A 25648-nucleotide genomic window follows, 5' to 3' on the forward strand; every position below is an offset into this window, starting at 1 on the left:
TATTTGCTTTGCAAGCTTAAATGGGAAAAGTTTTAACAGTGCATATCATAATTTGTAGTGTGTGTTGGGCGATTAACTGGCCAACCAACGATGGAAAGTTTTGCTGTAACAATTTAGTAATAAATTGATTGAAATGAGCTTTTATGTAGTTATATAGATATTTCCAATTGAAAAAAATATATACATATGAAAAAGGGTTAATTAAAATGAATAAAGTTAGTAGTTAAGATTCAAGTACCAAAATACGAATAAAAAAAAGAAAATATATATTAAGCATTACATACTCGTATGAAATATATATATATATATGTATATATTATAAATTTGGTGTAAGTAATTAAAAAAACAATAATATAATTTTACGAAAATTAAAAAAAAAATGTTTTTTCATTTTTAACTTTACTCTGAATTTATATTATATATAATATATACAGTGGCGGATTCAGAGGAGGAAATGGGGGAAATGAACGAACGAATTTGTTCCCATATAAGATGGGGTTTCATATATAAACAAAATCAAAGCACACAATACTCATCCAGCCGTGTGCAAATTTGAATTTATAATTGGGATTTTTTGACTACGTGATATTCTATCTCTTACTCATTCACTCAGCGTGATTCTTTAGAAAGAATCGATTGGTCCCGCAAAGCCATCAAATATGATAGATACGTTACTTGTAACGTTCCAAAAACGAAAAGCTGAGGAACGTTTTTGAGAAAAGTGCATTTAAAGATAAAGTGAAGGAACTGATTGACTGGACGGCTAAACTTCAGAAGCCTGTGATTCAAAAAAATATTTGAGATATGAACTTAAAATTTTGATATATTAATTTTAAAGGTGTAACCTATCGAAGTATGAGAACATCAACTTTTTTGTAATAATTTAACACTAGGTGAGCACCTTAAGAGGTTATATACAGTCAAAAAGCCGAAAAAAGCGGATTTTTCAGATTTTTTTAAACTTTTAATTTCATCTATCCAAAATTTTTTACACATATTGTGGTATTTTTTAACTATATTTTAAGACTTAGTGTTGATAAAAATATATATTTGGAAAGGAGTTACAGCTGATCTACGTGAGCTCCTCTCAGTAAAGGTGTTTTGCAATGACCACTTTATCTCTGAACTGCATCATCTTAAAATAAGAAAAACGAACAGATTTCGTTAAGGTAATACTAAATCTAGTAATTAATCGAAGAAATAAGCAAAATACATTTTTTTAGCAAAATGACGATTTCTAAAAAAAGAACTGATTTTTTACCAAAATTTCGGCCCTAAATTCTTTAGAAAACAAAACATTTAACGATGGGAAAAATCTTTGACTAATTACTAAAAAATATATTTAAGAAGCTCGTGCTAAAATTTGAGACTAATCGGTTGTTTTCGAGCAACCTTAGTCACCGACTTTGAAAACAACATTTTAAGAAAAACGCTTTTAAAGTTTGGAATGCATTTCCAACCACTCTGAAACGCATTTTCAAATTTTCGACAAACTTCGAAAAATTTTCTATGTAAACTAAAAAAATAAAATTAAAAAAAAAAAAAGATTTTTTGAAAATTCTAACTGTAAATAATAAACAAAATTACGAGTATATATTATTAACAAATATTTTACAATTTTTTTGAATCCACACATTAAATACTATCAACACTACAAAACAATATTTTTATTCAACTTTAGTGAAATCCACACAATTTACAGAATTTCCAACCAAAAAATCGCATTTCCGCTTTCATTATCTTCACACTTCCACACTTTAATAAATTAAGCCACTAAATGGCTCTAAGCTAACCTAGCGCAGCAGGCCAGCTATTAATTACAGAATATTTATACATTTTTCAGCCTCCACGGCATGAACAGGACAACGACAGCAAAACAACGCAACAACAAATTAAGTGAGGCAACGCCAAAACAACACAGCGAAGTGCTACTTGACGCCCAACGCCACAAAACACAGCTGGAGGCGGAATAAAGCAAAAAGCGTATAAACAAACAAAACAAAAATAGAAATTAAACCGCTAAAACAACAACAGCACAATGCAAAATTTACTATTTTATGGCGCTGCAAGTGCCGCCATAGCAGTGGCCACTCTGACACACAGCGGCGTGGCGAGCTTAAGCCACGACTCGAACGTTATATGGAATAACAACAATAACAATGAACTACAGCAGACGCTAATGGCAGAAACAAAAACAACATACAGCGCTGCCACCACAAATAACACATTGTCATTGTGGGAATTGACAACGCGCGCTACAACTGCGGCCACAGCGATAGCGGGCATTGGCAGCGGCAGCAGCTTGACGCGCAGCAGTTTGGTGGATGAGGGTGGTGGATATGGCGACGGAAATCGAGACCCTAGCAGCGTTGGTGGCGTCGTCGCATATGTTGACAGCTTAATGCAAGCCTTAAGCACTAGCGCTAGCTTTATGTATAACAACAATAATAACAATAGCAGCAGCAGCAACAACAGCAACATGAGTAGCAGCGGCAACGTAACAGCGGTCAACGAAACGCCATATGTACCGTATGTCATGCGACCGGAAACGTATATTGTGCCCGTGCTATTTGCGCTTATCTTCGTTGTGGGCGTGCTGGGCAATGGCACACTGATTGTGGTCTTCCTCGGCGTGCGACAGATGCGCAATGTGCCGAATACGTAAGTAGTTGAGTGTGAGTTGGAGTAATTGGGTGAATGCGAAGCGTGATCTTTAATGTACGTGAGTTTTTGTTGTCTAACAGGGAGTGTAAGTAAGCTATGGGAGTGAATATAACTATTTTTGTTTTTTAATGTATAATGAAAAGCATTAAAACAGTTGCGTAGTAGCTGAAAAGCCATCAAGAGAAAAGAGCTCTGCATTACAAAGTAAAATCAACATTTAAATATTGTTGGTCGAAAAAGTCTTTTCGTATTTTGCCAATATATGAAGTTGCAGTCGTATATCTCCAGTGCTACCAATCACATTGTGTCATCCCATGTATTGTTGGAAAGGTGAGATTTTAAGCATCATTTAACCAATAAAAATTTAAAAATCCGGGGAAGTTGAAAAAAAAGTTACAGCTGTGCAAAAATGAGTGAAAATATTTTTGTATAAAAAAGCCACCAATGAAATTTATGACGTTTGCGGAGACGGTGCTATATGAGCTCGTGCAGCACAACAATGATTCACGCGCTTCCTTTCTGGAAATTTCTAAATTTCGATTTGTACTGATGAAATAATGTCTCTAGCGGAAAAATGGCAAAAAGCGTTTGAACAAAATGTTACACATTTGTGTATTGGTTGGTATTAATATAAAAAAATAATTAAAAGTTTGATTAGAAATACGAAAAGACTTTTTCGACTACCCATTATGTGCTGCATAATTATTTAATTCCAAAGGATTTCAAGTGCTATTAATATCACAGCAAAAAAACTCTGTCAAAATATATATATTTGTTTTTAATATATAGCTTTTTTAATATAAAAAAAATTTATATTTATATTTATATTTTTTATTTTATATTATGCTATATGCTATATAATTCTAAAGGGATCCATGGGCCAAAAATTTCAACATTTTTTATTTTTTTTTGATTTTCTAGGGTAATTTTGATATTAATTAATTAATTTGACGAAGAAAACTTATGCAAAAATATATAACATATTTGCCTAGACTATATTTTTTTTAATTTTTTTAAATTTTTTACGTATTTTTATTTTTTTATTTTTTTATTTTTTTAGATTTTTGTTTTTGTTTTTTTTTTTATTTTTATTTTTTTAGATTTTTCTTTTTTTTTATTTTTTATTTTTTTTTTTTTTTTTTTGTTTATTGCGTTCCTTCGGTTACAGTTTAGCTTTTAATGTTGAAGAAGCCTATTGAATTTCTCTAGATATCAATGTATAACTCGACATTTTAATACAATATTTGTTACAAAGCACATCCGTAGGTACAACGGTGCGTATGAGTGATATTTCATTCGAATAGAAGTAGCTTTAATCAGACTGGCACAAAGACAACAAATTGCCAAGAGCACATAGCAGCGTGAATGGAATAATAATAATAACAATGACGCACGTTTTTAAGATAATGAGGAAAAAATCGAAAATGCTAGCTATCAAAAAAACAAAAAAAAAAGAAATAAATACAAACATACGTCATAGCATCGCGTCAATGACCCAACTGCTAAAATAACGTGTACAATGGAAATATGTTTATAAAGTCTGCAGACTGTTTACAAACCGATGACATCACATGGAAATGTGTGCAAATGAAAAAAGTTGTTGACAGTTGTTGACAGATGATGTCTTTTACTCCGAAAAGTCTTTAAGGCTCTTTGGCAACCTGTTTGTATCTTCATTTCATTTATGTCACATAATTCTACGCAGTGTTGATGTACTCGTCCTTATTTGTACATGCACACGTAGCAGCTAATTTCAGTTAAGGCATTACGTGCTGTAATTAAGTATCTACTAAATTAAAAACGTTGCGCCTTACGTGAAATGCGTGACGCTGCAGAGATTCTGCAACAGAATATTAGTAAGAGGAATTTCATTATAAAACATTGCTTTTAAAGCTAGAGCGCTTATAGTTATTTAAAGAAAAAAAAATTTATTTGTTTAAAGGTTTCTGTTGTAGCGTTAGTTGTCGCTCTTTTGTTCCCGCGCGCTAGGGGTTGTTACTGTTTATTTCGAGGCGACATTTATTCACCTCGTCATGGGAGACTCATATAGTATTTCGGAATTTTTAAACCGAACCCTTCTCACCTTTCACTCTTACGAGTAGTCAAGCGCCGCTTACTGGTCGTACTATTGAAGTCCTTACTATTTATTAATGCTTGTATTCAAGTCATTAGTTTACAAAGAGCATTTCGAAATATTCCATCATATGCACGTATAAAATTTTTGTACATAAAGTCAAATTATTTACTATACACAAGTATACAAATACATTCCTTAGACACACTCGCATTAGCATTGCTTGAGAATCGTGGCATAATCGAGTTGCTTGTGTACTCAAACGTTTTGTTCGAATGCATTTTGATTACAACTTGATTACCTGCTCGGTATTTACTTGCTCCCATATGCATGTGTTTGTATGCGTTGCATCATTACGACCATTGAACACAAATATTGCCCATTGCATTGGGTATTTGCTTCTTGCAAGTTGATTAATTTTCCTACTAACCAATACCTCGAAGCGGCAAGAGATGACAGTTAGCAAACAATGCATTTACTCTATGCACTAATCTTTTGTCTCACAAGCCATAGTCAAATCTTCATTAAGATTTAAAGCGTTGAGATGAAATGGAAAATTGAATAATTTTATTGCTTTTGTTTTTGTGACCTCTCTTTAGCAAAAATTAGTAAAAACTAGTTTTTCGCATGAAAAACTAATAAATTAAGAAGACATGTTTTTTTCAGATTCATTAGAATTATTTAATTTAGATGCGCTAAACATTCCCAAAGCAATACAATTTTACTAAAAAGTTATTTAGCACTGTAAATTATGAAAGAAACAATTATATGTATATCCTCACCTGAAATGAAAAACAACGTATCATCAAAAAAATCGAAATTGAGTTTTCTATTGCTTACGATTCACTACATCATATTAGATATATGTAGCATAAAATTGTGGGCTTCCGCTGACAGACATAACCAATTTATAACCAAACTCAATTTTTTTTCAATATTAGTGGTTTTTTTATATCATTTTTCCTTCCATAAACACGCACTGTGTATTTACATGTAAATGTATTCAAATATAATTTTAGCTCCGAAATTTTAGAGCTCTAGTTAAATTAAATTTGTTTAGTTGTTGTCTTCACCTGTGTCCAAAAATATAATTATTTTTGAATAGAAACTGCAATGCATTTTTCGTGTTAATCCGCTTACTTACAGCCTTTTCATACCCTTGATAATATGTATCATTCATTAATTTATATTATTCTTATGAATAGCGAACAGCATTGCACTCGTTAGCTGGAGGGACAGCCACAGTGGTGAACATATCTGTAAGAATCCCTAAACTTCAATATTCTCTAATGCGTCACTTATTTTTGTAAGACCCCATTTTTTGATGTCTAAAAAATAGAGAATAAGTAGACTTTAAATGGTCCTCTAAAAATTTTTCTTATAATTTTCTAGTGTAGCCGATTTGACAATTCTTCGAAGATATGGCTTTACGACTTCCCAAAGAAGTAAGGCGGAGTTATTCTAGTATGTTCGAAAACACCCTAATCATTGGAGCAGGCATTGCGGGGCCGCATACCAAATTATCCATGCCAATTGGGTGTTTTCCGAGCATCTTTTAAGCCGAAGTCTTTGCTATAAGTCAGTGTGTGGAAACTAATCTCCAACGCAACTATCGTAAACAGCGCATCGCTATACTCAGCGATTATGAAGCGTCAATAAAAACGATCTCAACTTATGAAGCCAAATCGCTATTGGTAGAGGAGGGTATAGAAGCCTGAACCGCCTATCAGTTTGCAACCGGGGGGCCAAAGCCAAGCATTCCGATAGGTTCCCATACCATCAAGGAGTTGCTCGGCACGGAAGAGAAAATGAAGAGAGAACGACACTGGCAGTAGGTAACAGGGATGCGCCACGTCAAGTTACTATTGCGATTAACCTCACCGAGACAAATTCCGTCTCCTTGTTGACTCTAAGGAACAGGCTCAAGGCCCTAGGATCCATCTACGTAGGCGTGAATCACATCACCTCCATCGGGCCCAGCAAGCAACCGGAATTATCCAAGTGTTGGGCCTATGTGACCATAGATGATATAGAAGAAGGCACAATAGGCAGTGCAAAACATCAATTAACCATTTAATGGTATTAGATATAACCACCATTCCACTGGGTGATCTAAGAACTACAGCACTTCAAATTGAAACTGTGGCCTAAATATCTCGAATACACCACGATTAGGTGGGTAGATAGGCAGAGTGGATGTCTGATGACGCATCTAGAAATATAGTCAAGAAAGCGATAGTAGCGATTATTTTATGTGTTTTATACATACATACTGTTCTTGTTTCTGTGTTCCTAGTCCGTTTGAGTGTCTACCAAATAGACATAGATATTTTAACACACCCAATAGGATTCTTATGCCATTTCTTTTGAATTTTAATAGTCGTCATATGCGGCTCGTATTCCATTATATTGCTTATTGAGCAAGTTAAGGATTGACTCCATCGAGATTCAACTAAATTTATAACATGTCATGTTGTCTATTCAATATCGAAAAGTAGCCAAAGACATATATTCTAATATTTTTTCGTCCAATTATATATATTATAAAACTATATTTATATATATTATATATATTTTTTATGTGTGTTCCCTACAGTTAAGAATAAATACGACTTCTTACTGCTTTATAGAACTACTTTTTTTCTAACGATTTCTCAACTCCGGACTAGACTTTCTGTTCAGTACTTCTGATATCTTTGCGCAACACTGTAAGCCAACTTCTGCCGAATGGCTAAAAGTAGTAATAAAAGAACGCAGAACTGTGATTAATTTTGTGGTTGAGACTGACAACCAAAGGGATTAACACATACTTACATGTGAGCATGCACAGCTACTTATACATATAAATCAATACCTACTTATGTGCACATTGTCAGCGAATGAATGCGAAAACTTTCAAAAGTAATCACAACTGTCCTTCAACGAAATTCAATTACATATGTACATAATCCATGTATGTGTGAAGTAAAAAAAAACGTTATAAATAGACATGTTATTAAAGCGGTTGGGGTAGGTGATGAAGATGGTTTAAGTAAATACTAACTAACTTCAACTTCGACGCGAGTGAGGTGTTCAACTTTTGCAACAAAAGCAACAATTTTGAGTGATATTTGTCAACTACTTGGATAATTGTTTAAAGGCAAAGGCAAAGAAAGTTGTGTTTTGATGAGCGGTAGAGGAGAAAAGTTGGTTAAACTTAATACGGTTCAATTGAAGAGTCCCCGGTTGACAAAGAGATGACTACTATAATTAAAACTCTAAAGCTTCTTGTGCTTTATATAAATATCGTGCTGAACCTGAGATTTCAGCTTTGAACTGAAAAAAAAACTAAAAATATATGTCTCTAAGAAGACATTATATTTGTACATATATTTGTAAATATATTTATAAGAGGATTATTATATCATTATATATAATAAACAATCCATTCTCGCTCCCCCTCAAACTCTCACTCGAACTTAACTTTATAAATCATGTCCAGACAAATGACCTCAAAACATTTACTGTTCTGCTACAAAATAATAACTTACCGAGTGCCAAAATAGACTAGAAATAAAGAAAAAACGTTTCAATCATTGTCGCATATGCACATCTCTTCATTTCGAACACAGCCATAATCATTTGAGTTTATTTTCTGTTGGCTTCCTAACGTCTGGTCAACAAGTTTGTTTTTTTATCTGTCAAACCAAATTTTCGCAATTTTGATTAATGTCAGCACAAATCTATAACACTTGGTGAGAACTTAAGCAGATAAGCTGCCAGTGCAGTAAGAACACGGGTACCAGTACATTTATACATGTAAGTCTATCAGCGCTTGGCTTTATGGCTTTGTAGCGAGTTTGTGTGCTTTTGTTCTTTAGAAAATTTATGACAGACAATTTGTCTCTTGTACATTGTAATTGAGAGTGATATCGTGTATATAAATTTTGGCTTAGACCAAATGAGTGTCAACAATGACGCTGGAATTTGTTATTTTCATCTTTCGACATTTTTTTTTGCTGTTCTTGCATTTCGTGTACTAATCGTAATGCCATGCAGCTCACCGTCGCTTCCAGTCAACTGAGCGTCGTCCGTTAGTAAAGAAACCAATAAATCAGCTTAGAAGAAAATTTAGAAAATTCGATTGAATGTAAGTGCCGTCTGGTTTGATTTGAAATTTCGATTTTTTACAGATGTTTTGTTGCTTCTGGGAAGTGCTGTGAAACTAGTTTTACTGCAATTATAGCATTTCACGTGCAAGTTGCCACAATTTGGATTTTTCTTTTTTGTCAATTTTATAGATTGTTAGATTTAAAAAAAAATGAAGTTTTGAAAAAAAATTGCAAAAAATATTTTCAGGTACTTTTTGAAAAAAAAAAATTAAGTTTTCGAAAAATAAATTGCAAAAAATGTTTTTCAAGTATAAAAATTAAGTTTTCCAAAAAAAGTTGCAAAAAATGTTTTTCAGGTATAAAAATTAAGTTTTCGAAAAAAAAAGTTGTAAAAATGTTTTTCAGGTATATGACATACCTGTATATGACCACGCGAAACAATTATCAATATCATCCTAAAATTTTTCAATCCACCTTATATCGCAAATGTAAACATCAGGGTTTTAGGCTTAACGCAAATATCGCTCAGTATGTGAGATATTTTATAAAATATTTTTTTTTCTTAGCACAAATGTACACTGTGGCCAAAAACTGTGTAAAATCGGGTCAAAACATCCCTCAGCCTCAGATTTTCGAACTTCCGGTTGGCTTTATACCATATATCGGTGAATCTGTGAGTTATTTTAATGAAACTCAAAGCGCGAATATTACTAAAAAGAGAATGCCCTTGTACTTAGTCTGTATATGGGGTCAATGCGGAGAGAATTGACTCGCTCCAGTATACCCAATATAAGAATTTTCAAATTTTCGGTTAGCTATATCGGTTATTATATAAGTTAGCTTAGCAAAATTAAGTGACAGTATAATATGGATATATGTCCATACAATAGTTGAATGCTGAAAGTATTTGAAATCGGTCCACGAATTTATCCAGCTCTCATATACCATGTGTAATAATTTTTATTAGTCTAAATTGTATGTGTAACATGTCGGTCAGTGTGTGAGTTCACTTCATAAAACATGAGAAATATATTTCTAAGTGTGTTTTCTCCCAGCACCAATCCTCATGTACCTGATAATGTGATATCCGACTTTCGAATTAAAGTAAGTTATTTTCGAAATATTACCAATCGTTTCTTTTTCTGACTAGTTCATTTTCAGTCAGGAAAACTAGTTCGAAACTAGAACTTATCTAACCAGTCTGCTGATTTCTTACACGCTCAAATATGGCTTTTAACCAAAAATTGCGCAGAAACATGCTGCCAAGAATGCATTCTCCTAGCTCTTATATACTCGATATATTGATTTTTGACATTAAAACCAACTTTTAACCGAATATTATTCGGAAATCTTTCGAATTGTTAACAATCGGTTCTTTTTCCGACTAGTTCATTTTCAGTTAGGAAAACTAGTTCTAAACTAGTACTTATATCAAGCTCAAATGAGGCTTTGACCAAAAACTGAGTCGAAACATGTCTCTTAGCATACATTCTTTTAGGCCAAATATACTTGATATAGTAATTTCCGATTTTTTAAATTATTTTAAATCGTTTATATCATTCGAAATTCTTTCTTTCTTTCTTATCAATTGTTTCATTTTTTACTCGTTCATACTCTGTGCCGAAAACTACTTCTAAACTAGTACCTTTCTAACTAGTTTGATAAATCTTTGCAAACTTGAAGGTGTCTTTTGGTAAAAAAAATTGGAAAAGTGGTAACCTGATTATCAGAAAATGTTTTTTTTTTTTTGAAATTTCGTACGCCATTTTTTTTTTTAGCTTTTTAATTGCTGTCCAAGTAAATTTCCGAATCCTTGTTTCTTATTAATAAATATTAAAAGCAACGCATAATCTCAATTGCATTGGCAAACAATGTCATCTATCAATAGCTTAGTAAACAAAAGGGTAAAGTTGTTAGTGTTGTACATACCACGTGGTCATAGTGGCGCCCCACAAAATAGCATTAATTTACATTCTTTATTCGTTTCTATTTTAATATCACTCCAATATCCATATTTATAATCCGTGTTTTCCATTACATTTAATTGCTTTTACAACGCAGCTACATATTATCGCTGGCGATTGCCGATCTGCTGCTCATACTCACCACAGTGCCGTTAACATCCACTGTCTACACGGTGGACTCGTGGCCATGGGGCAGCTTCCTCTGCACATTGTCGGAATTTATTAAAGACGTGTCGATTGGCGTTTCCGTTTTCACACTTACTGCACTCTCCGGAGACCGGTACTTTGCCATAGTGGACCCATTAAGAAAATTCCATGCGCACGGTAAGTAGATTATACCTTCGATTGCAATCTCCAGACACACCCACTTGCATATACTTGTTCAACAGTGGTTTTGTATATAAAATTAAATCTCTATATGTGTGTATATACATATACATTTATATATATTTGTGTTTATTTGTCTTCATTGCAGGCGGCGGCAAACGTGCCACACGCATGACCATCGCTATTGCCGTGTCCATTTGGCTGTTGGCGATACTCTGCGCCATGCCCGCGCTCATCGGCACCAATGTGAAGGTGAGCGCCATGTTTCGGTCTACCGGACATTCTTTTGTTCACACATACATATAAACATGTTTCATAGAAATAAATGCCCAGCGTAACGCATAATTTTATTTACATATCTTCTTTCTTTTATTTTACTCTGCATTCGTGATTTCTTTTTCGCGCAAACAGCAACTGGAAATCAATAGCAACAAATCATTCGCACTTTGCTACCCCTTTCCGCAGGAGTGGGGTGCTGAGTACGCCAAAACGATGGTCTTAATGCGCTTTTTAGTCTACTACGCCATTCCATTGTGTATAATCGGCGCCTTTTACGTGTTGATTGCGCGGCATTTGATGTACGCGGCCAGCGTGCCGGGTGAAATGCAAGGCGCCATGCGACAGGTGAGTCGGAAATTATCATGTCATGCTACACCAAAACATCTTACACCAGCTGCACACCCATACTTAAGGCGCAGAAACATTTATACATATTATATGCATGTTTGTATTTGTGTTAGTGCAGAAGTGGGTCTGGTTTCATGAAATACAAATCGTAGTTGGAGAACTCGGTCAAGTAGCATCATTAATCATAGACGAAGAAGTTGTTATCCGATACGCGTACTGGCAGAGAGAGGGTGCGCTGCACAGTGTTATGTATAGCGCAGAATTAGTGACAAAATTTAAAAGTGATTTTTTGCAGAATCTTGATTAGTGAAAATAGTATAGAAATTTTTTTAACGAAAACTTTAATGTAATGTTTGGCGAATAAAAATAATGGTGCTGAATATATTTCATATTGAATTCAAAATAGTTTGGTGATCAAGTACAGTTATTTTTTTGCATTTTTGCAACAATTATAGTTAAATGCCGTAGTCAGTATAGCATTTTACGCTGGAAGCATGGACTGAAAATTTATTTCTTTAACACAAAATACCTGAATGCGTCATCACCGGATAGATGAGGTCATTTCCATATGCATATGAGGTCAAGACCTGCCACTATATAGTTAATTGGATTGTTCAATCAGAGATAATAATGAATGAATAAATCAATCCAGGCGAAAAATAAATTTTGAGGTTACGTGAAGAAAGTCTTAAAACAAAGTTGTAGTTTTTTTATACGTCCACAAATATTAAATTTGCCACGAAGTCTGTAACGCACAAAATGTCAGAGACCCTACAATGTATATATGTATACTGTATATGCAGACTAGTGTCCCTCAGTTTTTGAGATATCGGGCAACAATTTTGCACACCTACTTTTCTCACCAAGGCGTAGCTCATTTGTCGGAATTGCCGATAACAGACGACTATAACATAGAGATGCCACACGAAATGAACGATTGGTATCAGGCACTTGTATGGAAAACTTGGCCATGTGACGAGCTATTTTCCAGAAATTTGGCAGGCAGTGTTAATATATCATTTCCGAAAAAATGTTTAAAATCGAATCGCTATAACATATACATATGTAGCTCTCATACAATTGACCGATCAAAATCAAGTTAAAGATATATGTATATTTTTTTATGCTATAAAAATGTACCTTTCTAGGTTATTATCGTTTCGGTGCAGCCGAAGTTACGTTGTTCTTGTTATTTCTTATAACTTTGCCATTAAACTTTTTTCATAGGATTCGCAGTTTTGCTGGACGTCTCTTCCCATTCCCGCCCTCAGATCGCCGATAAAATATTTTTTCTTAAATTTTTGTTATTATATCTTTTTTTCTAGTGAGTTTCATCCTGCTTTGATTTTTTTGCTTTCAAAAATTATCTAATCTGCTCTAATAATGGATACCTTTGCTTCTAAAAGGTTGATTGTTTATTTTTTACTCGAAAAATATTGGTGTTTAAGGGGTTATATACAGTTAGAAGGCCGAAAAAAGCGAATTTTCCAGAATTTTTTCTAAGAAAATTTTTAAATATAAATATATTGATCCAAAAATTTGTATACATATGTATCATGGTATCTAGTAACTATACTTTAAGATTTAGTATCATTAAAAGCATTTATTTTGAAATGATCTACAGCTGATCTCCGAGAACTCCTCTCAAAAAAGACTTTTGCTGCGACCACTATAACTCTGAACTGGATCCTCTGAAATATAAAAACCAAGCAGATTTCGTTAAACTAATTTTAAATCTAGTAAAAATCGAAGGAATAAGCAAAATAAATTTTTTTGACACAAGGGTGTTTTCTCAAAAAAATCTATTTTTGACCAAAATTTCGGCCTTAAATTGTTTATAAAAAAATATTTATCGGTGAAAAAAAAATGTTCGATTAATTACTAATAAATATATTATTTAAGAAGCTCGAGTTAAAATTTGAAAGTAATCGGTTTAGCCGTTTTCGAGTAACGTTGATCACCGACTTTGAAAACACCATTTTGAGAAAAACGCGCTGTCGCTCCGGTTTTGTACTTCCAAGCACTCTAAAAAGCCTTTTAAAATTTGCGTGTAACTTTGAAAATGTTCCCGGAGTGATATAAAATTTTCTGTGGCTATTATTAAATATATGTAAATTAACAAAATAAAATAAAAAAATCCATTTTTTGAAAATTCTTACTGTACGAGGGCTGTCCGATAAATAACCGACCTAACCATGATGCACGCGACTTTTTCAAAATTTTTTTTTTTATTTTTCTACATAGTCTCCTTGTAACTCCACACACTTCTCCCAGCGATGCTCCCATCTCTGCAACCCTTCCAAATAGTACTTGGCGTCTTTGTCTGCAAAATACGAGTTCACGAAAGAGATTGCCTCCTCATTTGACGAAAATCTCTGGCCGCCGAGCGCAGTTTTAAGTTGAGGAAACAAAAAAAAAAGTCGCTTGTTGCTAGATCCGGTGAATAAGGTGGATGGTCAAGCAGTTCGAACCGCAATTCGTGGATTTTCGCCATGGCGACTGTTGAGGTGTGAGATGGTGCGTTGTCTTGGTGGAACAAGACTTTCTTTTTTTGCAAATGTGGCCGATTTTTCGAAATTTCTTCCTTTAGCTTGTCCAATAATGATGCGTAGTATGCTCCTGTTATAGTTTTTCCTTTTTCAAGATAGTCGATAAAAATAATTCCATGGCTGTCCCAAAAAACACTCGCACATCACTTTCCCAGCCGAATACACAGCTTTAGGTTTTTTTGGGGCTGGTTCCCCCTTTTCAATCCACTGTTTAGATTGGTTTTTTGTTTCGGGCGTATAATGATGAATCCAAGTTTCGTCTACAGTTATCAATCGGCGCCAAAACTCGGTCTTATTGCCTCTAAACTGAACCAACAGAGCGCTGGAAATGTTCATGCGCGCACGTTTGTGGTCTAACGTAAGCAAACGCGGCACCCAACGCGCGGACAGCTTTCTCATGCCCAAATCTTGGTTTAATGTGTGTCAAACAGTTTCTTTTGACATCGTCATAATCTCAGCTATTTCCCTAACTTTAATCTGGCGGTCGTCTAGTACCAATTGATGAACTTTAGCGATGTTATCGTTAGTGGTTACAGTTTTTGAACGCCCAGGACGTTCATCATCTTCCAAGCTCCTGCGACCACGTTTAAATTCAGCTGCCCAAAATTTTACGGTGGTAAACGATGGTGCAGAGTCACCATACACAGAGTCCAACTCATCTTTTATTTGTGAAGGCGTATTGCCTTTCAAAAATAAAAATTTAATTATAGCTCGATATTCAATTTTTTCCATTTTGGGGAAATCACCGAAATAGACTCACAAAAACGACTGTCAACAGATAATTGCGCAAGATAAATTTCTGAAATTTTGGCGAGTAGCTATTATAATATGCACAATTTGAAGTAGAAACTTTTTTTTCAGATGTGCCGCTAGCTTCACGTTGAGGTCGGTTATTTATCGGGCAGCCCTCGTATATAACCCCTTAATATAATTGTACGAGATTTCTCTCCAGTTAATTGGACTACATCTGACTGATTTCTTTATCCAAAATGGAAATTAAAGTAGAAAGAACTAAAGTTTCATGTTATTTGAACCCTTCCTTCAATAGTTCAGAGTTATAAAGCTAAATACCTTGACCCCACAATGTTTTTAGTGTTTGGTATAAACAATTGCGATTATTTGTATGAAAGTATGAAATTTTGTGCCTTGATCACAAATATTATTTTCTATATATTACTCAGATATAAAACTACAATAATATTAATTCAAAAGCGCTCAGCTAAAATAAGCCAATTTTTCCCTCTCTACTACTCAAAATCACCACACTGTGCTTTGTCTCGTAATGCTAACTGGTTACATGCTTGCGTTCTCCATTTGGTGGTGTGACTAATTAAATAACACCCTTTTTTCTGATTGTGGTAGAAGTAAGTTGGTTTGTTACTGAAGTGCTCCTACATATACAACGCCGTTGATTAATTAATTCTTGAAATTAGAAGTCAATTCATAAGAAAATGTGGTCAAGTTTTCGCACAAATACAATCAGATACGTCAATATGGTTTTTCTAAGCGCTTTCAGCATCTAATTCTGTGTGAGTTAATTAACTAACTAGAAGGGTGTGGCTTATGTAAAAGGCGAGAACTGTATATTTACGTGTCGCTAAGAAAAGAAAGTGCCAAAAATGGCCCTCATCAAATTGATAAGAAATTCATTCATGCGTGTTCATTTATATAAACTGGCACCAGCTAATTTGGCGCAAACGGAAAAAATGCTCAAATAGCGCTGGGGAGGAGAAGAGTAGAAGTAATCCAATTTTTGTTGAAACAATAGACACGTGTTTCATACAAAAGGTCAGTGGGCGTTAAAATAAGTTAAATAATGATTAAATTGAAGTTTTATGGCGAAATAAAAAATAGACTTTATATATATTTTTAAATATGTATAATAAATATTAAGAATAAAATTTAAAATCTATCCAATCTAGTTTTAGTTATAAAACAACTTATATAAACATAAAGTAGTAGCATTACCTCACCGACCATATTGTAAAATCTTTATTCTGCAAAAGCTGTAGCTTAAGCGTTTTTGTATTGCTTACAATCTGCAGCTTAACTACTTTATTGCGCACAACATTTTTAAAGCTTTTCATAACATACATACAAATGCACATAAAGACACATGATCCTTGTAAAATGTCTAAGATTTATATCATAAGCCATTGCGTGTCATTGCAGGTGCGTGCTCGTCGAAAGGTAGCCGTAACGGTACTAGCATTTGTGGTCATATTCGGAATTTGCTTTATGCCCTATCATATCTTCATGCTTTGGTTCTATTACTGGTAAGTAAGGAAATGAGAAAAAATACGTATACAATAAAATTTATAGAACAATATCTATATGAGAAAAAGAAAACAAGCTACATACCCAAATATATGTAAACAGTAGTGTGCAGTATTTTAGCATATATGTAATGATTGTATTTTAGATTAAGTTTTAGAAATATTGCAAATTAATTATGTGAAATTAATATAAAAAAGTAAATAAATGTTTTTAACAAAAAACTTATCCTACATATTTTGCCGAGAAATAAAAAAAATTATTAATTTCGATAGTGAAAACAAAAGGTAGAAACAGTAAAATATTTTTATTGTTTTTTTTTCCAAAAATGCTTGAAAATTGAACTATACAACACACTATGGATACTGGACCAAATCAAAATTTTGATTGAGATTGAGTCATAAATAACAAAGCGTTTCTCCTTATATGCTTTCGAATTTCGAAAATGAGTTTATTTGAAAAATTCTTTAAAAAATAGTGTATGTATATGTAAGAATATCCTACAAAAAAAGTAAGTCGAATCTTCGAAAAAAAATTATTTAAAAATAATTAACTAAACTTTTATATTTTGGTCGAATCTTCGAGAAAAAATATAGTTAAATTTTTATATTTAAATAAAACTAGCATATATAATTTTACGAAATTTTATTATCTAAAGTCAGATCTTCGAAAAAAAGAATTAAATTAAAAAAAATCAATTAAACTTCTATATATTAGTCGAATCTTCGAAAATTTTTTAAAAAATTGATTAAATTTGTATTTAAAAAAAATTGCCTAAATTATTTTTCAAAATTTCAGTTTTTCTCGAGCGAAACACGGATATTTTTCAATAACTTTTTTTCATATACAAAATGAAATATTTTTTTATTGTTCAAATATACATATTTTACGAAGATTTTGTGAAATTAAAAAAAATATATATTCAAAGCTCCGCTTTAACAAACAGAAGATCTTCTTACAGAAACATTTGAAGTAAAAAGAAAAGATATGTGTTTTATAAAAGATAAAAAAAATTAAGTATTGAACGGTGGAAACAATATTTGTATTTTTTGGCGTTCAACAGCATTCTGGACATACATCCAAGCATCCACTACACTGCGTCCTTTGCTGAGATAAGGGCGAGGATTGCTCCTGATCTTATCAGGTGACTTCAGGAGAAGAAAAACCCTAGCGACTTTTTTACTCACGTGAAAAGTATCCCTCACACACACGCACGTTCGTAAATGCCTTCCAGGTATTCTATAATGATAAGTCTTCCAGAAAACTTGGAGACCGTTTTGACCTAACCAGGACAAAGGCGTACCCCAACTCCTCATAATCTAATGGAGGGTACCTGTTGTCCTTGAGGTATCTGTGCCTCCGACCTGTGAAAGAACGCACCCAGCAAAACCCTAGCATACTCACTTCATGTTGATAACACCGTGTCACCAACACGAAGTGAGGTTATATCCTCACTCTCTGCAAATCTTATAGACCTGACCTCAAGGGTCGCCCCTAATTTGCTTAACAAATATTCTCCATTCCTCCTCTTTGACCCTCTAGAAGCATATTTTTGTATTCTCTCATCTTATTACCAAGGTCAGCTGGGGTAACCTATTAGAATTGGACCGTCTAGCACGTTGAAACTTTTGTCTCAAACGCCTGACAGTTCTTCCCTTCAAGGTTATGTTATGAAGGACAGTAATACCAACTTACTAAAATACATTTTTTTGAAATATTATTTAGTCTGAGAATTTCCGGGTTCTTTTTTGTCATAATAAATGTAACTCCCCTCCAGCGCGCAACTTTTTAAGGCTGCATCTCCAACATTATTACTTGAATCAACGTTAGCATATAAGACAATTATTTTTACATCACCGAATATTTTATAGAATTAATAAAGAAACTAAAAAATCGATTGTTTGAAGTTGTGAAACCCATGTAACCCGTTAATAAGTCTTTAGCAGATTTCTTTCCTGTCTTTTCTTGTGAAAAACAAAATACAGAACAAATGTAAAATTAAATTAAATTAATGAAAGCAACAATTTTTGTACTCAACTAAATAAAATACTAAACTATCGACCACCACTGTAATCTAAACCAAACTATAATATCTGTATATCAAAACATAAGTAAGCTTAAACCCTTTGCCTAAAGGAAATTTTTTCCCACATAACTATTTACATACCATATTAATACCGCAGCAATACACGTATATATTACTAATCGCATTCTTTTACTTTAATTTCTTTCTATTTATTCGACGTGATTTGTAGGCCGACCGCACAGGATGACTACAACTCCTTCTGGCATGTTTTACGCATCGTCGGCTTCTGCTTATCCTTTGCCAACAGCTGCGCCAATCCGGTGGCTTTGTATTTTGTTAGCGGCGCCTTTCGCAAACATTTCAATAGGTATTTGTTTATTCACTACAATGCTGACGCATGACATACAGGCACCTCCTGCCCGAACGGGGTAAGGACGTTGCAAAGCATATGAATTTAAAAGCAAAAAACGCAAATCTAATATAAATCAAAGATATGCGCTAAAACGAAGCACACACGCACATATGCTAAACATAAAAAAAAAAACTAACAACAACAACAAAAAATATATTGAAAATAAATTGAGCGAAGGTTGATTTTGAGTATACGCATAATCTAATATATAAATTTTTCCTAGATATACATACATATGTACATGTATATATAGGGTATGAAAATAGAAAACTAAGCAAACAAAAAAAAAATCGATTTGCTTAGAAATCGGCATAGTGAATAGTAAGCACAGTTTGATAGCTCTGCATGCTTGTATTTGCTTCTGTATTGAGCAGCACACTTGCATTTTGCTATTGGAAAGACATTATTATCGACGAGAAAATCAAATCGCGTTACGTAGAATTGGCTGCTCAAGTCTCAAGTGTGTATTTTTACCATTTTGTTTTTTGCTTTTTGCTTAGCTTTAGTAGCTGTCCCAAGCACGCGCACACACACATGCATACCATCATCATTTCGTTCAGCAATTATTTTGCTTTCTATATATAAATCTGCTATTTACCGTTAGAGTAGGCACAATCTGTTTTCTGTAGGGAATTCATGCAATAGAAATCTCTTTGTTCCAGCAAATCCTACAAAGGTACTATAAAGTAGTACTATTGATTCTTTATTCTAAACTAACCACACTCAATAAAGAAGAAGAAGAACATCACTCAAGCAGTGATGCAATATATGCTTAAAAAATAAGCTGAAGACTATTTCAGTAGAGGGGGACAGATGTTATGGTTGCTCTATATTAAACTTGCTCTCTTCTTGGCTGCTTTTGCTCTCCTGAAATTGTTAGTTATAATATCAAATGATGCTAAAAAGTAATAATTTGAATATAATCCAAAGAATAAAAATTTTTCCTTCATATACTATATATATTGTTTAGTCTCATATAATTAACATCAGAAAACATAGCATTACACCTTTCTTTAAGGTAAGAAGAAAGAAATTACGGAGAGTAAGATAAGCACAGCCACGAAAGAAGTTGATACTTAATTTAGGGCTTATATACCCTGTACAGGTGTGTCACGTAGGTTGTAATGCCTAGAAGGAAAGGTCGAAGACCCTAAAAATATATACATAAACGATCAGCGTGACGAGTTAAACCAATTAGTCACATCTGCCTGTTTCTGCATCTGTATTTACGAGAACTAGTCTCTAAATTTTTGAATTATTAATCTTGAATTTTCAACACGTATTTTTCTCTCTAAATACCTGCTTATTTGTGAGAATTGCCGATATCGGACCACTGTAGCATATAGCTACCACACAAACTGATCGATCAAAAGCTAGTTTTTGTATGAAAAGTTTTTTTATTTGACAATAGATCCTTTATGAATTTATAATTTATACGATCTTAGCTATTTTAATGTACAAATTTTCATAAAGCAATATATAGCTGTTACCCTCTCTATAAAATTTTAGCTAAAACTGCTGACAATATAATTACTTATACTCAAACTCCTCACTACGTGACAACCACAAATTCATAGTCTACCGCCAGGCGCACTGTCAGCACATATGTATATCCGTTAAAGCTACGGCTTACACACTTGACTGAGTTATTTGTTGCTTTGCGCTTTTACATATTCACGCTGCAAATTTTCTCGCTTCCTTTTTTTAATTTCACTTGCGTTTCGTTTTTTTATTGTATGAGTATTTTTTCGCTGCTCTTTTGCATATTTCACTCTTTTAGATACTTGTTTTGTCAAGGGTCTGGCGTGCGCCTCAAAAAACGACACCCACACAACGATACGCTCTGCATGCATCGGGACGCATCGCTCACTAGCACCGCATCGAAGCGCTACTATTCATCGACGCGACGCTCTACATGCCATCATCACAGCACCGTACGAAGGTGAGTCGTGATTTACTACACTATATGTAACTATGTACTACATGCATATATGTATGTCTAAACTTTAAATTCTAAAGCTGGTTGCGTGCAGGCAGTTCTTGGCTGAGCTCTTTATTGTAGATTCCTTATATTTGACCGTTAGCTAGCGAGAATTGGATTAGTTGAGTGCTTGTTGGAGGCTAACTATTTTTCAGCAAGGCACTTGAATGTAGAAATAAATGTCGCACAGAAAAAAGGATTGCTTTTCAGTTGTTATGTTTGTAATAGTGAGCTTCAAAACGAATTTCTAGTTGAAGAATTATTTTAAAAATAAAATTTACGAAAATATTTTTTTGAAAAATTGTATGAAATTCAATTTTTGTTAAATTCGATTCAAATGATTTAAAGAGTTGAGCAGTTATGTTCGACAACTCAAAGAAATTTACAAGATCATGAGGTATTTAAAGTGAAAGAGTCAGAGTTTGGTAGAAATTAACAATACATATCGTGCTGAGTATAAAGAAAAAGAGCGAGAAAGATAGAGATAGAGGCAGTAAGCGTTTGTATGCCCAATAAAATACCATATTAAGATTTAAAATTTTGTATTAGATTTATACAATTTCTGCTACTCTCTTGAGGAAAATCGAAAAGTATTAGCTTTGTGAAGTCAGAAGTCTCGTAGAAGTTGGAACACATTTATTCATAAAATGACCTGAATCCATCAAAAATAGTGTGTGTTTGTGTATAGTATACTCAAGTGCAATTAAATTTATACGAAGAGTCTGTGATTCCGTGTATCTTTTATACATCACTAAAAGCCAGCGCAGAATATTGAACATTTTCACCGCCTGAAAGTAGGCTACATGTCAAGCGTGTATGCATTTTAAAAATAAATATTTTTCATACCTCTTTATTTCCAACGCGCAACCACATTCACATACACAGTATGTATGTGTCTCGTAGTCGCTTGCAAGAGACCACCATCACTATTATGGCGAATGGCAGTCAAAATGGTGGACCGCTCACTGATGTCTCCGATGTTGCTTTGGCCAGTGAATTTTGCGATCACTACCAACATCAACAACAACCCTTAACACAGTCCTCACAACAGCAGCAACAATACCAACGTCAGTTGTCATTTATGTGAGGTAGTCAGTGTGAGGGTGGCTACCAGTCGCCGAAAGCAGCAACTACTACAACAGCGTTCATTCCTATGCATATAGATGAAGAATTTGCAACAGCAAGCACAACCACAAGAACAGCACCCGCAACAGCAATATTAACAAAAACAAGTGCTGCAACGCTGACAAGGTCAACGCGGACGGAAAGTTCGAGTATCGAGATGCGCGATTTAACTGCGTTGAAAGAGAATTTCCAGAAAAAAGCAAAAAATGCAAATCAACAACCAGAACAGCAGCAACAAGCGGCGACACAGCACAATGAGAAACGGCACATACACTTTCACATGGTTGGCTGTGCACAAATTTGAATGGCCGGTACAACAACAAGTATAAGTAAAATGAAATTAGCGTTTGCAGCGTTAAAAAGTGAGGAAACGAATTTAAAAACGGAAAAATGCAGGCAACAGGTTTTAAATTTGATTTTGTGCAAATTGTATATAGTTCAATATATATTGTATATAAATGTATATGTACAGTTATGTGAAAATCGTGTATTTCTTGGCAACAACGATCAAATTAAATATAGCTTAAAATTAGCGCCTAAAGGATTTTTAATAAAATTAATTGACTTTGTGGTATACTATTATTATATAAGTACTGTACTTCTAACAATTATATAAGTGCTTGATATAAGAAAATTTTAATTTTGTAGCGCACTTAATTTCCTGCAAATATAAGAGAAGAGATTTTTTTTAAAGCAGATACTGAATTTTGAATTTTTATTTGCAATATTGAAGAATAGATATAAAACAAAAAATCGGAGCAGTTTCATGCGTGGCTTGCCTTTTGTATTACGGTATTAGAGACCAAAAACAAATATTAATCTTCGAAAATCATTCTTTTTATTTTCAATTAAATTTTTTTATGTTTTTAGCATTTTTCCAAAAAATTCTCCATTTAGATGAACCAATTCTCGAAGCACTTTTGTCACTCTGATTGCATTATCTCCAAAATATGGCATTTAAACTCATCAACCGCCTCTTCAGGTGTCGAAAAACGATGATTTCCTAGTTTATTTTTCGTACGGTAGTAAAAAGATGCTATTCGGTGCCAAGTCCAGGACTGTATGGTAGATGACTCATCAAATCGATGCTTTAAGTCTTCAACTATGCAATTGTTTTAGTCGAAATGTGAAAGCTAGCATTGTCGTGGTGAAGAGGGATCCTTCTTCGGCGATTGATTTTCGTCATTTCTGGAAAAACAACTGCTAAGCAAATGGCTGTGTACTACTCGGAATTTACTATTCTGCTTTGTCCTAGTAATATGGTTGCGACATGTTCACTTCTTCAAAAAAAAAAAAACAAAACAGGCAACCATTTGCTTGGAAGTCCTTCATGTGTGAACAACTTTTGTTAAATTCGGCTAATTAGGAAACAACCATACAGTCATCTGATGTTTACTCTCGGGCTCATACTCGTGAATACATTATTCATCACCTAACACGATATCAAAGCACCGGGATCATATTTTTCTCTCCATTTCTCTCCTTATGAATAGACAGGAGTCTATTTTTTTGCGATTAATAAATTGTGTGGAATCCAAAGTGAACAATTTTTTTGACAATATTAAGTACAAGTATATGCTGGACCCACTAATGTCTATAGTAGTCTCAAAATCACGATAGACCACTTGACGATCTTACAATTTAAGTTTGCGCCCAGCATCAATAATTTCCCAAAGAACAACTAATTTTGGGCGAGCTTTACGAAATTTGTCCGGGAGTGATCTACGATCACACAATCGATAAACATCGTTCCTAGATGCAGCTTCATCGCCAAAAATGTAATTAACAACACATAGAAAGTTTTAAAAAATCATCACAAGAAAACACATTCGATTTAATTCCATTCTTTAGTCGAGGCGAATATTGTAAGTTACTGTAAACAACGCAAATAGCGCTAGTAAGTAAAAATGTGCTGAATATATATAACACCAAAAATGTCAAATTTTACGTTGAAGTTATGTATTATGGAAACACTATTGTCGCCAAATGCCGAAATATGAAAGGCAATCCCTTTAACGCCTCTACCAAAAAATTTTTTCAGAGTAGAAAGTGAAAAAAATAATCGATTATTTTAAACTAAAAACCTAAAGTATATACATTTTATGCGATATATATTGTATATACAATACATTTGAATAGCAAATAAGTATATTTTTACATATATAAGAGTATTTACATATTTATGTATTTACTCTCAACGAATTTTTAACTTTCTAGCACAGCCTAAGTATTTATGATTTCATACACAAAAAATATATGTACTTGTATATATTTATATATGGATTAACTGTATATAAAGTAAGGTAAGATTAAATTTTTGTTGTATTTTACGCATAAATAAGTATTTATAGTACTATGTACAAATATATGTTCCAACTCTATATAGTATACACATATAAGAATTACTGTATTTTTGTAAATGTCTGTATGCAGTATATTATTTTGATTGTTGTAGCTTCGCTAGTCATAGTTTTTAAACTTTTAAAGAAGAAATGTCATATGTAGTAAAATTAATTACATAAAATGTTATTGAAATACTTAGACTACAAAAGCATATAATAAAATTTGGTTAAAAAATTATAATTGTTTAGTTAGACAGTGGAACGTCGATAAAACAAACCATTCACAAGCAAAAAAATAAAATTAAATAAAAAAAAAAAATTAATTATATTATTATTCAGTAAATACGAGCAGTAACAAATAAATATTGCCAAAAATTATAAAAAAAAATTATTTAAAGTTTAGTTTTATCGAAGTTTCACTGTGTTAGTAGGTAAGAGCAACTGCTTTATTATCACTGTGCTGGCACCATCGTTAAAACATTTATATATGTGTAAATTAAATGTGTAAAATATAAACAATCAGTTGAAATTGAAATAAAAAAAATATTTAATATGACTACTCACATTTTAATTCGTAAACACATGGCAGCTATGACTTGTAAGTATAAAAAAATATATAATATATAAAAATATAATAAATTTTTTTATATTAAATATAAAAATATAAAATGTTTTTTTTATAATAAATATTTTTTTATACAAAATATTTTTTTTGCTTTTATTAATTATAAAATTTGAATTTGGTAAAAAAAATACCATATATCGTAGAATTTTTTATTAAAAAAATATTTAAAAAATAAATTAAAAAAAAATATTTTTTAAATAAAAAATTGTATATGGTATTTAAAAAATAAATTTTATAAATATTTTTGAAATAAAAAATTTTATATGATATTTTTCACTAATTAAATCTAGTTTTGTTGGGAATAATTTCCTCACATTCAATTTGCGTTTTAGTAAAAAAATATTTACATAGTATATATAAATAATAAAATCGTTTTTCGTCTAGCTTTTTATTTCCTTTTTTAATGCAATGTAAGCTTAGCCAAAACTAAGTTATTCATCAACGTAAATCTAAACTAAAATATGTAGATTTGAGGCAATATGAGTTTTTACGAGGCAGTCGTACAGAGAATTCCTCAATGCATGCATTTTAAGATATGTATGTTCCTCAACTCATGCGTATTTATAT

At 33.0% G+C, this 25648-nt stretch overlaps 1 protein-coding gene across 3 annotated transcripts in view; it reads left to right on the forward strand.

Annotated features, from left to right (window-relative positions):
• LOC105223868 (neuropeptide CCHamide-1 receptor) overlaps positions 1-25005 on the forward strand; it is a 101863-nt gene extending 76858 nt beyond the window's left edge. Inside the window, exons 2-9 of one of the 3 annotated variants that reach the window (XM_049452011.1) lie at positions 1844-2661; positions 10891-11117; positions 11269-11372; positions 11532-11744; positions 16469-16572; positions 18826-18963; positions 20789-20950; positions 21875-25005. In XM_049452011.1, the coding sequence (XP_049307968.1) occupies positions 2039-2661; positions 10891-11117; positions 11269-11372; positions 11532-11744; positions 16469-16572; positions 18826-18963; positions 20789-20950; positions 21875-22076 (1773 nt within the window). In that variant the 5' untranslated portion in view covers positions 1844-2038 and the 3' untranslated portion in view covers positions 22077-25005. Of the gene's footprint in view, positions 1-1843; positions 2662-10890; positions 11118-11268; positions 11373-11531; positions 11745-16468; positions 16573-18825; positions 19025-20788; positions 20951-21874 lie in introns of those variants that run through there. The other 2 variants (XM_049452012.1, XM_049452013.1) reach the window with 2 other exon arrangements.
• Positions 25006-25648: the final 643 nt, after the last annotated feature.

This window comes from Bactrocera dorsalis, chromosome 3, assembly GCF_023373825.1.
Source record: "Bactrocera dorsalis isolate Fly_Bdor chromosome 3, ASM2337382v1, whole genome shotgun sequence".
NCBI lineage: Eukaryota > Metazoa > Arthropoda > Insecta > Diptera > Tephritidae > Bactrocera > Bactrocera dorsalis.